The sequence below is a fragment of the Pholcus phalangioides genome, unplaced genomic scaffold, assembly GCF_987345545.1.
Source record: "Pholcus phalangioides strain wild (caught in Gottingen) unplaced genomic scaffold, Ppha-v1.0 ptg000015l_1, whole genome shotgun sequence".
In the NCBI taxonomy this organism is placed as follows: Eukaryota; Metazoa; Arthropoda; class Arachnida; order Araneae; family Pholcidae; genus Pholcus; species Pholcus phalangioides.
The window spans coordinates 16,717,312-16,732,733 of NW_028301608.1; the positions used below are offsets into that span (position 1 = coordinate 16,717,312).

The window sequence follows — 15,422 nt, forward strand, 5'->3', positions numbered from 1 at the left end:
CTGTACAAAAAACAATACCATTTGCCCATGCGCACTACAGTAAATCCACGTAGACCAAATTGTATTTTTTCTATTCCACATGCACACAAAGATATTTTGCAAAAACACTTCATTTTCATAGCGCCAAGGTTCTTCAATTCAATACCTTATGAAATGCAAACAATTACAAATCTGCCTCATTTCAAAAGAAAACTTAAAGAATATCTTCACTCAATAAATGATATTGAAATTTATTTTCACATAGCTCCATAACTGCAAATCTTATTAATCCCTTTTTATGTGTAATTAAAGTAGCACTCCGAAAGCCAGCCACAATATGTACATGTATATACACACACACATTTCTTCCCTCCCCCTTTTTCTTTTTTACTTCAATGTAATGAACACATTATAAATATTTACTAATTAATTTCAAAATACTTGTACTACTAATTAACTTGATTTTGTATTTATGATTATTTTTGTGTTTGAATTTATGTATATATATATATTTTTTCCCATGAAACGTTGTATCAGTTTTTAATTTTTTTTCATGATCATAACCCCAGTATTGACAGCCATTTGCCTCTTGGGTAGTGTTATTTTTGCGAATGTAACTGTTATTTAATAAAATAAATTGAAATTGAAATTGAAATAAATCCAAGTTCTTCCACTAGAATTTTTAATAGTTTTTTTAGAACTCAATAATTCACTTTCAGGAAGCACTTCCTGTTCAAGTATATTAAAGTTCAATTATAATCTATATATACATAAAATAACTTGTCCTGAATGACTGTCATTTCCAAGCCTAAACCGCTGAAGCTATAAATATGAAATTCGGTCAGTATTAGGCTATATTTTATAATGTAGATAACCACTAAGACTGGATTTTCGAAAATTCAACCCTCAAGGGAATTTGTGAGGCCTTCAAATGTTACATGGGAGGATCATCGCAGAATAATTTTCAGATTACCAAATTCATGTTAGCGAAACAGGGGGTAACAGCTAGCTTATACTAAAAAAGAATCACTAGATAAAACTAGAATACCTAAATAGAAGAAAAGCAATATTCTACCTCTATATTGTTTTTCGTTTATTTATTCCCTCACCCACAATGTAATCTATTTTCAATTAGAATAACTTACCTCATGTATATGCTTTCGTGCTGGGTTGGGCGAAGAAAAACATCCCCTGCAAGTAACAATTTGAAACAATGAAGGAAGCAACACTAATTCTAAGCTCATTTGTTAAATAAAGATAAAAGGAAAACAATACCCAAATTAAATAAAAAAAAGACCATTAACCACTAGTCCTATAAAATAATTCTTTATTGTTTGTGACTTAAAGTCAAATCGCATAGCTAAAGAAATTTTTCAGTAAAATCTATATATATAAAATTGATTTTCTGTCTCTGTGTGTATGTTCTCTATACAAATTTACAATTTTAGATCTATCGTCGCCAAATTTTGCATATAGTCCAAACGGGACCCGACGTGAAGATTAGCTATTTCAAACGTTTGGCAGAGCTGGGCAAAAAATCTGTTGGGCAACAAAGTTCTGAGCCTCAACGATGTTTTTTAAAACATTTACTTTGGTTACCGTGGTTCCCTAGCAATGCGTTTCGAACATTGTTACAATGGTTTGTCACTTCTTTAATGCTGCCAGTATTATGTAAACTAGTTCATTCCTTTATAATGGTTTGTCACTTTTTCAATCTTCCTAGTAATTGAAGAAAACCCGGGCAGTGCCGGGTATTACAGCTAGTCAATAAATAAAAACATAAAGAATATAAGAAAAAAGAAAAATCTCCTAACTAAAATATGTTAAACCAGATTTAATCCTCTTTTTTTATAACACAAAAGTTAGTTGAAAAATTTAGCAATTTCACCCCTTAATTCCAGGTTATGAAAGAGAAATAGTTACAGAAATCGCACCCACTTGCCGCAAGCACATATGCAACTAATGAGCATGAAAAAGAGGAGAAAAAAATTGTAAAACTGATTAAAAATTCCAGAAACTCTAAGAGCTCTGAACGATTTAAAACAGACAGAATCGATAGATTGACTCATACATTCATCTTGTAAAGAAAAATATTTTTTATATGGCAATAAAAACATTATATCATATCAAATAATTTATTTTTTATAACTCTGGTCAAGATGTACAAACTCAACAAAACCTTCATTATATAATATGAAGATATTTTATCCCAAATGTGAAATTTTCATGGTAGAAAAAGTAATCAAGGCTACAACTAGGGGAATGCAAGGGGATCTGATGCCCTGGGCATCTTAAGAAAGGCACTGAGTTTACTGTTTTTCGGTTTGAAATACTATTTTGACATAATTTTCATTTCTATATTTTGTATTCTAATTTATTTACTTGTGTCGATAATTTTTGATTTATTGTTTCAAATCTAATAAGTAATATGAGAGAATCTGACAAAACAAAATATGAATTTAAAAACACTGGCCATGGACGACAGAGTAAATTTTTGTTTCTAGTTTGCGACCCTGAGAGTATTTATAAAAATCTTATCATTTTCTGACCAACCTGTATGAGTATCACTGTATTTCTTCAATGTACATTAGGGGAATTTACATATTAATGATAGTAATGAGTGAATTTAACAAATTTGCTACTTTTTATTCCCGCCAAAGATATTGATTCAAGAATTACTTGAATTGCAAAAATTCGTCATTTGTTTTAATATCATTCAATTAATTTTTTTTATTTTTTTTTGAGTCTGTCAGAAAAAGTTTATTTCACTGTAAATTTTGGTACAATAGAGCATCTATGTGAGTATTTCCATGGTGTTGTTTCATAAATTAAAACAGATAAATATAAGTGCAAAATGAAATATTAAATTCATCCAATAATTTAAAAATATGCCTTTCATATTAATTGATATTCTAATCAGTCATATATTCTGTATAATTACAGGTTTTAAGTAATGAAAGCCCATGATATATAGCACCTAAAATATATTTCACATTAAATGTCATTGACTTTTATGCGCCATTTAGTAGTCTCATTAATATGTGCAAGGTTTTTTTCTTACATACCTGACAAAATTTATCAATAACTGACACAGGGCTAGTGACAGGAATAATGGGAGAAGCCATCCATGATAGACTGTATACATATAAACCTGAGAGATAAAGGAAAAATCAATCCATAAGATGTTGAAACATCATGTTAAACATGAAACGTTGAATACATCCAACTACTTTACCTCTAAAGGTCTTAACTAACGGGGGGGGGGGGGGGGGGCAGAAGAACATAAAATAAAATGACCTACACATTATTCACAATTGGATAAAAAACAAAACTATACAAATTTTGATTATTATTATTTTTTCATGATTACATTAGACACGCTTATAACAAACATGAATATTATGAATTTTTACACATAACAAAGTTATTTCGATTTCTCATGAATTTCATACTCCTTGTCTCTGCTGCTTATCAAGATGGTATAAATATAATGAAGTTCACGTATAACAAATATTTCCACTGTTTTTTTTTCCCAACTTCATTATAAGGGGTCCAAGTACAATGTGTGCTTGAAAATTTAAGTGAATGGTGCAATACTTACAGAACAACATGGGTTAGAAACGTATGCTTTGAGAAACATGTAAAGAATTGCCCCTAGCATTGAAAACACTAAACTGATAGAACACATTGAGTGTGAAAGTTGATGTCACAATGCAATGGAAAAACACATAAAAAAAAATTTGCTACAACATGGGGGAAAAACTGCAATGGAGGCCTATAAAATGTTGATGAAAGTGTACAGAACAGCAGTGAGTAAAAAATGTGTTTACAATAGTACAAATGCTTCAGTGTCAGAAAGAAAACTTTATGATGAGCTGCATTCAATCGACCATTAACAAGCAAAACATTAGAGATCATTCAACGAGTGTGACATGCCTGTGGATGATCAGTGGCTGACTTTAATAATGGTAGCGGATGAATTATGGATTAGCAGAGCCCCTGTAGACTTCTCTTTGTTCACCCGGCTCAAGAGAATCATGAAAGTCCTACACTTTGTAGACATACAGCAAATCCAAGCAAGAGTGACATCGTTGCTTTGGGTCATTCAAAGAAAGCTTTTACTGAAAGTTTTCAGCACCTTTACAACCATTGTCAAAAGTGTATTGTAGCTAATGGACATCACTTTAAAGGCTAATAAAGGTATTTTGTTTGCATCTTCTGTTTCCTTTACTTGCTGAGACCATTCACTGAACTTTTTGAGTGCACCTTGTATATATACATCAGTATTGTGTAAGCCCCAAGAACAGTTGTAAAACTGAACTCTCTTAGTAGTCTTCAAAACCAGGAAGTTGCAAGCAAAAGCATTCTTCATAACTTATAAAGCCCTCAATGGCAGTTTTCTTTAATGCTATTCTGGCAATATAATGATGCAAGTAATATGATTTCTTTTCTTTCAATCAGAAACTGGATAAAGCGTTCAATCTAAAAAATGTTAATTTTTTATTATCCTTTGTAAGAGGTTTGGGAGAAATACTACATGTCTTACCTATATTTTTCACCTATCCACCCTCACCTCCCTCCAGAAGATTTGCAGAAACAAATCTATATATGCAGGCTATTTTACAATTTTTTAAATTTCATCTAAGGTTTTCTCTTCTGCGGGCCATGCACATGAAGTTATTGCAACTGAAGATGTAAAATTCTGATCACACACGCATAAAGTGTGAAACTTTAAAGTATGGATGTTTTTAAGTACCAAGGTATAATAACATTTTTGTCCGAAATTTGAATCCGGATGGGTGCGAGTCTCCCAAAATAAATATAAACGGGTACATATCGATTCATCAATACTCAAATAAGATTTCAATCATTTGCATCACCAAAGATGAACTACTTATCTCTTATATTTCCATCTATCAAATAATATAATGTGTTTCTGCTGTACACTAATTCCTATGCATAGTTTGGATTGACCCCATTTGCACCCTTCCCTCTAAATGCATTACTTGTTCTATATCATCATACATCTGTAGAAAAAGAACAAAAAAACTAGGTTTTTATGTACTATGCAAGAGGATAATTCCATGTTTGGCAATAAAAGATACTCACTATTTTTGGATTATTTCGCTTATGGATGGGCAAATCTGTAAGCAGATTAATGCGTAAGTGTTCATTTATTTTAAAGTACAAATGGGTTAAGATAGTTTTAGAACATACACTGAAAGCAAGGAATGTAGTCCCAGGCGAATTCCATCTCAATAGGGCAAGAATGTTATCTGATAGATTTGACACAGGCCTGCTGGCAATACCTAAACAAATAAAGTGAAAAACAAAAAATCATTCATACACATGTAATAATAGCATTTACTTATTTTGCAACAAATTGATCATTTGACCATTTTTACCACACAACAGCCATTTTAAGAACATGAAGGCAAATTGGATATGAACTTGAAGTAAGATGAATGAAATAAAAAAAGTTTGAGTCCACAATTTCAGGTGAACTGAGCAGAGAATTACTTCTTAAAAGTATCCTCTTTGCTCCAGAGGTACACAGACGTATATTTCATTTTTAACTGTTTTAAATGGCTTTAATGATTCTTTTTGAAGACCTGAGATACACATTTGTGCACCTGATTCAAATGGTTTTAGTAAAGATATTGACCCAAATTAATTGCATTTTTTAAGGGCATTTTGACATACAATAAGCACAAATCAAAAAAAAAAAAATTTTAATAGACGGTTTTGGCTCAGGTGTGAAGAGGTTATATGGATTGTCCAAATGACACACAGACAAACCTGGCAAAAATTCAAATATTTGACAGGGTGACCAAGATGTTGCAGCACTGAATAGTTTTGTATTTGCAGCAATAGCACAGAACATGACCAATCTGGGGCATTAGTCCAATGAATGGATATATCAAGGGAACAGGGATAAAATAAATCATTGAAATTAGATTATTATTCCTTCTTTTCTGATATTTCTCTCAGAAATTTTCATTTGTCATTTTTATGGGGTTTTTTGTATTTGTATTATATTAGACTGGTATTTTTGGATTTTTTTTACGATACATACACAGTCAATATAGTACTTGGAGATTGGGGAAATCTATTAATGAGATATTCATCATAAGAATAGTATTCTGGTGAGACAAAAAAAAAAGTTATGTTTTCTGACAGGAATAAAAAAAGACATAATATTCACTCAGTAATGTTCATGATTATTCCCATTCAATATTAAACTATACTTACTGAATCGCACCAAGTTTTCTTTCAACCTGATAAGAGATAAATTATTTTTTTTTTTAAATAAAATAACCAAAAAACAAACTTTATAAGAATTACTGTTGATCCCGCTTATATAACATTCTCCAAAAAACCTTCATGAAGAAACATTGTGAATGGGAAAAAACTTTAAATGGGAAATCTTAACAAAACTTAGTTAGATTTGAGACCACGAAATCTTACTAAGGGGGAAAATGTTATAAGTGGGAACGTTATAAGCGGGATCGATTGCATTATCTAAAACATTTTTTTAAATATGTAGCAATAACAGAAGAATGTAATAGGGAAAAATCTAATGAATAATGAGGGTGAATGCACTCCAACTAATCTTGTAGAATACAAATGCCACAACAGACAAAATGCCTAACAAAGTGGCAGAAAAAAGATTTCCATAAAAAATATAGATGTCCAATAGATAACTAAACTATATCAAAAATACAGCAACCCAATAAGGGCAATAAAAAACATAATAAACATGATTGCTAAAAAAAATAGATTTATAATAACTAATTTTATAATGTGTCTGTAATTTTCATTCTATTATTATTGGGTACAGTAAAACCTGGCTCTTTGGCCCAGGGATCCTTCTTTGGCACCAAAACAATAAAATAATAAAACATACTCTAATTACTGTAAAATAAAAAGGTTTGGACCTAGTTTTTGCTAAGTAGGCTGTTCTAAGCAAGGCAACTGAGTGCATCGGATAGTTCACGAATGGCAGACTGGGCAACAACAGCTGTGATTGCACATGGTTTTTTCATCTCTCAAACTTTCAACTGTGTGTGTGGGGGAGGGCGTAATCCAGCTTTGTCAAATTAGGTAGGTGCCCAACAAGAAACATAATTTTGTACTTTTAACTGCAGTATGATTAAAATTTTGTTTCAATTTTTATTTTTCCCGAAAACATTAATTGAAAATTTGAATGCTGGTAATGTACGACAAACTTTGGCCCAACATTTTGATGAACCGAAATAAGTCGTATTTTCACAACTCTTAGTAATTTGTTTGTGAGTACAATTATAGACATAATTATACATTGAATACTTATGTTTATTTTTCAATCACCTATCTTATTTCAAGTTTTATTTTCCAGACTTGAAAAATTATGTATTAATACAAGCATCAACCCGGAAGCCAAAATTATCAGAATACAACAGTGACAACCTTCAAAACTGCTTAGATCCAATTAGATCTGTTGGAATAAATCAAAGGCAAGCTGCAGAAAACTTTAAAATACCTCGAAGAACCATTAAAAACAAACTTAAAAATGATTTTCTAACAAACCATGCCATCCCAAAATTTTTAGTGTGGAGGAAGAATTAGCACTTTCTATTCATGTTGACAAAATGTGTTATTATGTGTTCCTAATAGTTAGGCCTCCAAAGCCTATCAAAAGGTGTCTTTCATTTTGGTAAATTTATAAGACAAAATTGTTAAATGAAAATTTAAAAAACGTGTAAATATTGCTATTTTTATTATCAATACAAGTTTAAATATAAGTTTTCCGTCAAAAATTGAAGTTGTATTATGAGCCAGGTTCAAAAAATACCCTAACTTTTTATTTAATGCTTTAAAATAGGAAAAAATTGAAGTGAGCCAAAGTTAATCTCATATAAGGGTAACATTGGAACAAAATGTATTTTTCTAAATTAGTTCAAAGTTTAAAAAAAATCTTTATTTTATTTACATATGTGTGATATAATGGATATTAAAAATGCCTACAGATATAAAAAAGGTTACCAGAACTTAAAACATGGTAATATTATTGAATTTATTGGGAAATTAATTTGAAACTTTTAGAAAATGGGCCAAAGTAGTTTGCATTTACAGTATTTGAAATGATATTTACATTTCAACTCAAGACTAAATATATTTTGTGCAAGAGACAGAAAACTCACTGTTTTACAGTCAAAGGTGAACCTTCTTGATCTACTTCAGAACTATCTTCATCTTCTACATTGGTTTCAGAAAAATCTTCAAGAAATTCAGTGACAATTCTACAAAGCCAGGCTCTAAAACGCTCATACTTTGTTTTTGTCTCGTATTCTTCAATAGGTACTGGGTCTCCTTCTGGCTGCAAAGGTGTTTCCACAGATACTAAAATTCAAAATGAAATTCAATACTTGAAAATTTCAGGTTATATTTTATTAGTTGAAAATTATAATTCTAATATACAGGGCGTTCGTTTAGAAAAAATTGAAGAGATGATAGTAACCATCAAGACAAACAATATTCACAATGGAATCTATGGTTGCAATCCACTCAGAGTGTCAGAAAAGCATAAAGTAAATTTTACGTTGAAGTTTCAACAGTGAAAAAAAGAGGCATAACAAAATCATAAGTTACACGACCTCATGCAGATCATCAAAAGAGATGTTCAAAGTGATGTCCATACGTGGTTGTTGCATGGTTCACATCGACTAATAAAATACAACTTTACAGCACACCAACTCCAGTCATATCGCCACGGAACAATTTCCAACCAGTGGAGTTGAAGTTGGTGGGAAATGAAGGCACCATTTATCGATGGTTGCCCCAGGCTCATTAGGTAAAGAACTTTTTTTTCAATGATGTTCTCAAGATTCGAACCAGTGGATCTTGACGGTAACCTTCATGGTGGAAGACAAGCATCTTACTACTTACTACTACACTCAGGTGCAAATGAAAGACTGGTGCACCCTCTTGTAGACTCTTGGTGTATTATTTTGTCTGCTGCAACAACGATTCTCACCACAAAATTTTATGCAAAGTCAACAGGTGTCTCATACACCAATGCTTGCATTTGCTTCCCACCCATGCAAAGAAGTCTTTCTTGTGACCAAGCAGAAATGACGTCAGAAGAGAGGACTCGTGATTGTTGGACGTGTTTCTAAGTTTTGCTTTTCTAACACTCTGAATGGATTGCAACTGTAGGTCCTATTGTAAGTATTGTTCCTCTTTATGGGTACTATCATTCCTCAAACTTTTTCTAAACAGTTTACAATTTATTTCTAAACAGTATTCCTATTAAATTTTTTCCAATATAAAAAATCCTTTTTTTAGTATGACTTATTTCAGTTGTGTTTATACTACTGTAGCTCAATTGAAAATTAGTGAGCTTTGAAAGGTGATGGCCAACCTTTCCTAACCCATGCCAACACAAAGGAAAGAAATTTTACGTATGCCATTCTCAAACATGTAGATAATTGTGTATGCTACTCATTTTTTATCGTTTTTAGTTAGGCTTTCATCACAAAATATTTGAATTCACCTTGAAAAATCTGAACTTTTTTTTTTCCTATTTTATTCTCTGAAAGTAATTACAAATTCATATTCTTTAGAAAAGTATGAATGCCATCATTGATTCATCGTATGAATTTGAAACCTGCCAACATGTATAGGTTAGTGTGGTTCATGTGGACAATATCGCCCCCTGGAGTGCAATCCCCAAGGGAGTGATAATAGTTAAGCATGCAATATAAAATCCTATGAGATCACTCAGTAAGGAGCATGGGCGGAGATACAGGGTGTGGGGGGGGGCAATGGCCCCCCAGAGTCAGACGTGAAGTCGACTGATCTAATGTATATATGTATAGATGAATTGACATCATCATCATCACGCGCTCCCCCAGCAATAATGACCTTGCTCCCCCCCCCCCAGACTTCCAAGTCAATCTACGCCTATGGGAAGGAGTGATGAGAAAAAAATTGAGCAGGGGTGAGACAAACAAAAAAGTCTGAGAAACTATGGTATAAGGCCAGCGGTTCTCAACCTTTTTTTGCCTATAGTCCCCTTTCAACCATTTCTCATTCCTGTGGCCCCCTTGCAACCATGATCAATTTCCTACTCCACCCCCATTTTCCCGTTAAAACACAATTGTTCAAATATTGTTTGAAGCACAAATATGTGTTTCAAATTAATTTATTTTTAATTTATGAAAATAACAAAAAGCAAAATAAACATAATACAACACAGTAAAAAAAATAAATAACAAATTATTTTCAATCAATGTAAACATTGCGCTTGAAGACAGCATAATGTCATCAAGTTATTGTACAGGATGAAATTTGAATTATTTACAAATTAGTTTTACTTGGGTAAATTTTAATTTGGGTGAATCAGAATTTCAAACTAATCAGAAATTATAAATAATCAGATTTCAAATAAGAAAATTATCGGTTTATTGATTATAATTTCGATACGGTGAGATTTAAATTCATCGTGAAAATCTGATGTCTCGTTGGATGACAAGCTATCTCCAAATGGCTTTTTGGTTCATAATGTGACCTCTCTTACACAGGCGAACGAAGCAAAGTGTGAGTTGGATTAAACACAACACAATATTTCACATAACAGACACTACCATATGTAATGTACAGGGTGCATGGGTAACAAGATGTATGGTACTTTACTGGCAAACCGTGCTCACCCTACAGGAATACTTTCAATTAGAAAAATTATCCAAATAACGTATAATACTCAGATATGCCATTGGTTCATGTTGCAAGGGGTTGTATAGTTACTAAAATAAAAAGGTTTTTTTTTTATACGGACACTGTGTGCTCAAAAACCTGATTACAAAGTTGTTGCCCCGTCTCTTCTGATGCGAACAAAACCGTTTTATACGCAAGGGGTTGTATAGTTACTAAAATAAAAAGGTTTTTTTTTATACGGACACTGTGTGCTCAAAAACCTGATTACAAAGTTGTTGCCCCGTCTCTTCTGATGCGAACAAAACCGTTTTATCCGCATTTAACGTTGTTTTTTGGTTGGTTGTCTTCAAATAAATGTTACTGTCAATAAAGTGACACTGTATATATAAATACATTCATCTCGAAACCTTATAATTATTGATGACACAAGCTTATGACAAGGGCTCTGATTTTTATGACCTAAAGAAGAGAAACGCAGTAGCTAATAACTTATAAGCAACGACGTTTCATCTTTAGGTAAAAATCAGAGCCCTACTTATGAGAAATTGGTTACACTCATGCAAAAAAATTATTGTGCTTGTTTTCGTGAAACTCTTAAAATTTTTTATATTTCCAGTGTTAATTTTCATCTTTGAACTACTTAGATCCTTATCTCGGCATTGAAATATCCTGCCAACCAATCAAAACTCAATCAAATCTTTACATTAATGTTATATATTTAACATTATAATAGGGGACTATTATATATATATATATATATATATATATATATATACTGTTGTATCTCTCTGTAAAAAATTATTTTGGATTGGATTCAATTTGATGTGTGCCTATACCAGTGGTTCTCAACCGGGGACCTCAGGATATTAAAGGGGGGCCATGGAGGAAAATATCGCGAAGGGGGAGGCCATGAAGAAATTTATTAAAAGAGTATATATATAAACGTCTCTATCTTCAAATATACATATTTTAAAAATGTAATCTTTGAGATTTGTGCGAGAGATCTGTGTAATTTATACAAGGAAATTTTGAGAGTTAGAGCACATCCATGTCTGAATCCAGGCCTGCCCAGCCAAAGGCTTGCAGGCTAACCACTCAACTACCAGACAGTATATTTATGACAATTCTAAAAGGTTTTTTAGAAAAATCACACAGCAGCCACAAAAAAAATTATCACATACTTTTTAGAAACCGTCCAGTGCCACAGGTTATATACTAACATAACATGAAAATTCAAGCATTGACTGTATTTACTTCAAAATGTGGAACACAGATGGCAGCACCAGCAAGAACATGAAACAAGCAGAAATTCTGCAGAAGAATGTGTATAAAGTGCATGTACAGTTTAGTAGTAATGCGACAGGTTGGCGATTCTTGCTTTAAAAAAAGTCAGAAGAAAAGGAATACAGCTTACTTTCTTTATCATCTTCCATGACTTCTTTCAAACCCTCTGGTGTCAAACCATCATCTTTTTCAAGAGGTATGTGCATACCAGACATTTCACCAACATCAGATGCTTTTGTCTTCTCTAGAGCGGGCGTATGCTTATCTTTCCTTACAAATCTTCGCAATCTAGAACCGAAACAAAGAAACTATTAAGTAAGGTGAAATATCTTCCATTTCATAAGAACTTTTTTTCATTCAGTAGAATTTAGTTTTAGAAACATGCACCTAACAAAACAGCGACTTACCTAGGAGATTTGGTTGATAAACTGCTGCCGCTACCTTCTTTTTCATGTAATTTTTCAGCAAGCATGCGAGAACGTTCCTTCTCTTTTTCCAACTGCTTCATGAGATGATCTACAGAGGTTTGCTCTTTCAACTCCTTAATTTCATTCACTAACAAAATTCATAGAGGGAAAAACTTATAAACATAAGAGTTTTAAATTTTGAACATGAAATTTAACATGTAATTTATTCAATTTTTTATGATATGCAAACAATAAAAAATAATAAATTTTAAATTTTATTTAAGAACAGGGGCGAAATGAACTTTTGGACAATACAGAGGTCTGCAGAGCATTGACCTTCACTACAGGGGAGTTTGCAGCACATTGATTTCCACTACAGATACAACATCAGGTGCAACACCAAAAAGGTTGCAAAATACTGTTTCAAAGCATTGGCGGTAAGTTATGCAAATGGATTTAATTGCATATATAATAATGTTACATACATTACATAATTACGCACATAATAATGTTAAATCTCCACTGAATAGAAGTTTCTGCTAAACGTTTTACTATCTTTTTTTTTTTTTGAAATAAAGTTAGTATTTTCTCACAAAAGAGTCTAAGGCAGAGTGCACGCTGGCATGATACTGCAAGTGATGCAGCATTAAACTCGACACACAGATTGGTTAAAAAACATGATCAGGTTTGTAACCAATCTGTGTCGAGTTGCACACTGCACAGCTTGCAGTATTGCACCAGCGTGCACCTTGCCTAAAGCCTTATTCATACATAATTGCCATACCTAGCTGTTGATTTTCCAACATAACAGCAACCAACTGCTCTTGCAGCTGAGCCAGCTGCGATTCATAACATACACTACAAGAATCTTTGGCACAATCTTGTTCAGGGTGCGGACACTGAAAAAAAATTAAACAACGCTATATAGCAATCAGACAGTTAACATTATAAGTGAACAAACTGAACAAAATAATGACAGTGACGTTGCTCTATTTTGAGTGCCATCACCTCTGCCGGGTCTCTGTAACACTCAGATTGTTACAGAATATGGGTCATTAATGAGTAAAAGTATAAAGTGGGGGTTGTCATAATATTAAACTACGTCATGTAATTTTTCATTATTTCTGTTATTTGCCATGCTATAATAGTATGCCATACTATTTACAAAGTGATTATTCCGTTTGTAAGCTATGGGTTATAGCTGTACACCATCACGGCTGTTTCCCCAAAGCAGAATGCTTTACATTGTTCTGAAAATGTTCTTCATAAAAATTCCAATAGTAAGGTTTTATACGCAGAAAAGTTATTTTATTTGAAAAAAAAAAACTACATAAAAAATACTTACATTTGCACAAGACAATACAATAACACATGAGAAACAATGAACACATAAATAAGACATGAACTCATAGCCTATATCTTCCTATTAGGCTCTAAGAGACACGACATCCATTCAGGTAGCCCAAAGAGATGAATTATTGTATGTTTTGCCGCGCCAAATTTTCCAAGAACCAAACACTGTATTAATTAATGATAAAATATATATGAATTAGCACATTTGAAATACAGTTAAGCTTTGCTGCAATGATACTCGATACAATGATAAAGCCCTCTACAATAATATTTTTTTCAAATGTTGTTTGGAATTGCTTATAGTCTGATGTCAAACTTCTCTCAATACAACGACACCAAACCCCTCTATAACAATATTTTTTAAGAGATTTCGAAACCGCTACAATGATATCATTTATATTTCACTCAAAATCACTCTCGCCTTCGATTTAAAAAAAAATTCTCATCAGAGTTGGTTTTTTTTAAGGTGTTTATTAGCATCAGTATTTTGCACTATCTATCAACCAAAAGGGTAAATGAAGTTGCAGAGAAGCTACTTTCTGTGTAGTACATGGAAGTGCTGTGCAGTAAGCCATTTTACAGTGTGAAACAACTGAATTTTATTAATCAATCACAATGTTTTGCGAATATTTATATTACTCGTGCGCATTTGTGAATATTTCCAAGCAAATGCATTTTATTGTGGTACCAACAACACCAATTCAGATGAGATGCTAACAACAGCATAAATTTGGTGGCGACTGATGGTAATACTACCGCTCGATATAACAATAACCTCTCTACAACTATATTTTTTTCTTGGTTCGCAGAATACTGTTATATCGCAGTTCTATTAAAACAACACATGACGAGTCTGTGGAATAAATAGAGCAATACCTCAGCTAACAAAGATAATTCATTCTGGAATTATGTTCATTAACCAAAATCTTCATCAGCTGAAATGAGATTTCCCACAGGTTTCTGTGGAAAAATTTTAAATTTAAACCAGAGATGACTAAAAATTTGAAGATAAGTTTTTCAAAACCCCACAGACAAAAATTTACCAAAGTCTGATATAGTCATTAGACAGTTTCAAAATTGGATAAGTGGAAATTTACAGGAAGATGAAATACTGAAGATCTTTTCATTTCACACTATTTATACAAACCACTTTAGTAGACAAAAGCTGTTGTTGATTGTGTACATAGTACTGATGTTGACACAACCCAGTGGAGTAGTTCGTAGGTGTTCCTGATCCATCTGTAATTTGGCAGCTCAATTTGTCTGTGTCTGATATGTGCAAATGGAAAAGATAAGCTCCTAGACTGTCTAGACCAGGGGTTTCCAACATAAAAGCTTTTGCAGAATCCTCGATGGGTATGAGGTTATTTCGCAGAAGCTTTGACAGCAGTGTTTCTCAAAGTGTGCATCTCTGCTCTTACAGGCATCTGCAACATTTTTCAGGGGCATCACGGCAAGTTAGTGATATTAATTTGTGTGCCTATTTTTTATGCTTTAATGTGGTTCTTTTGTATGGGAAAATATCTATTAAATTATTTTGGGGAACCCCCTCCCAGTCCTTCCCCTGCCTGTGCCTTCCCTGGGCTAGAGTTCAATGAGCTTTCTTCCTGGGTGGGTGTGATGACGATATGACTGTCTAAATATTATGGATGACTCACAATAGGTGTCCTGGGAAAAGTGATGTTCTGTGGTGATGTTCCC

The 15,422-nt window shown here is 32.8% G+C and overlaps 1 protein-coding gene across 1 annotated transcript in view; it reads right to left on the reverse strand.

The window, feature by feature from the left end:
• The window catches only part of LOC149075564 (GRAM domain-containing protein 4-like), a 62,002-nt gene that overhangs the window by 34,950 nt on the left and 11,630 nt on the right, over positions 1 to 15,422 (reverse strand). Inside the window, exons 3-10 of the mRNA XM_089243053.1 lie at positions 13,153 to 13,267; positions 12,369 to 12,516; positions 12,092 to 12,249; positions 8,163 to 8,361; positions 6,232 to 6,257; positions 5,197 to 5,288; positions 3,045 to 3,130; positions 1,125 to 1,170 (exon numbers count right to left, since the gene is read on the reverse strand). Coding sequence (XP_089099179.1) covers positions 1,125 to 1,170; positions 3,045 to 3,130; positions 5,197 to 5,288; positions 6,232 to 6,257; positions 8,163 to 8,361; positions 12,092 to 12,249; positions 12,369 to 12,516; positions 13,153 to 13,267 — 870 coding nt within the window. The remainder of the gene's footprint in view (positions 1 to 1,124; positions 1,171 to 3,044; positions 3,131 to 5,196; positions 5,289 to 6,231; positions 6,258 to 8,162; positions 8,362 to 12,091; positions 12,250 to 12,368; positions 12,517 to 13,152; positions 13,268 to 15,422) is intronic.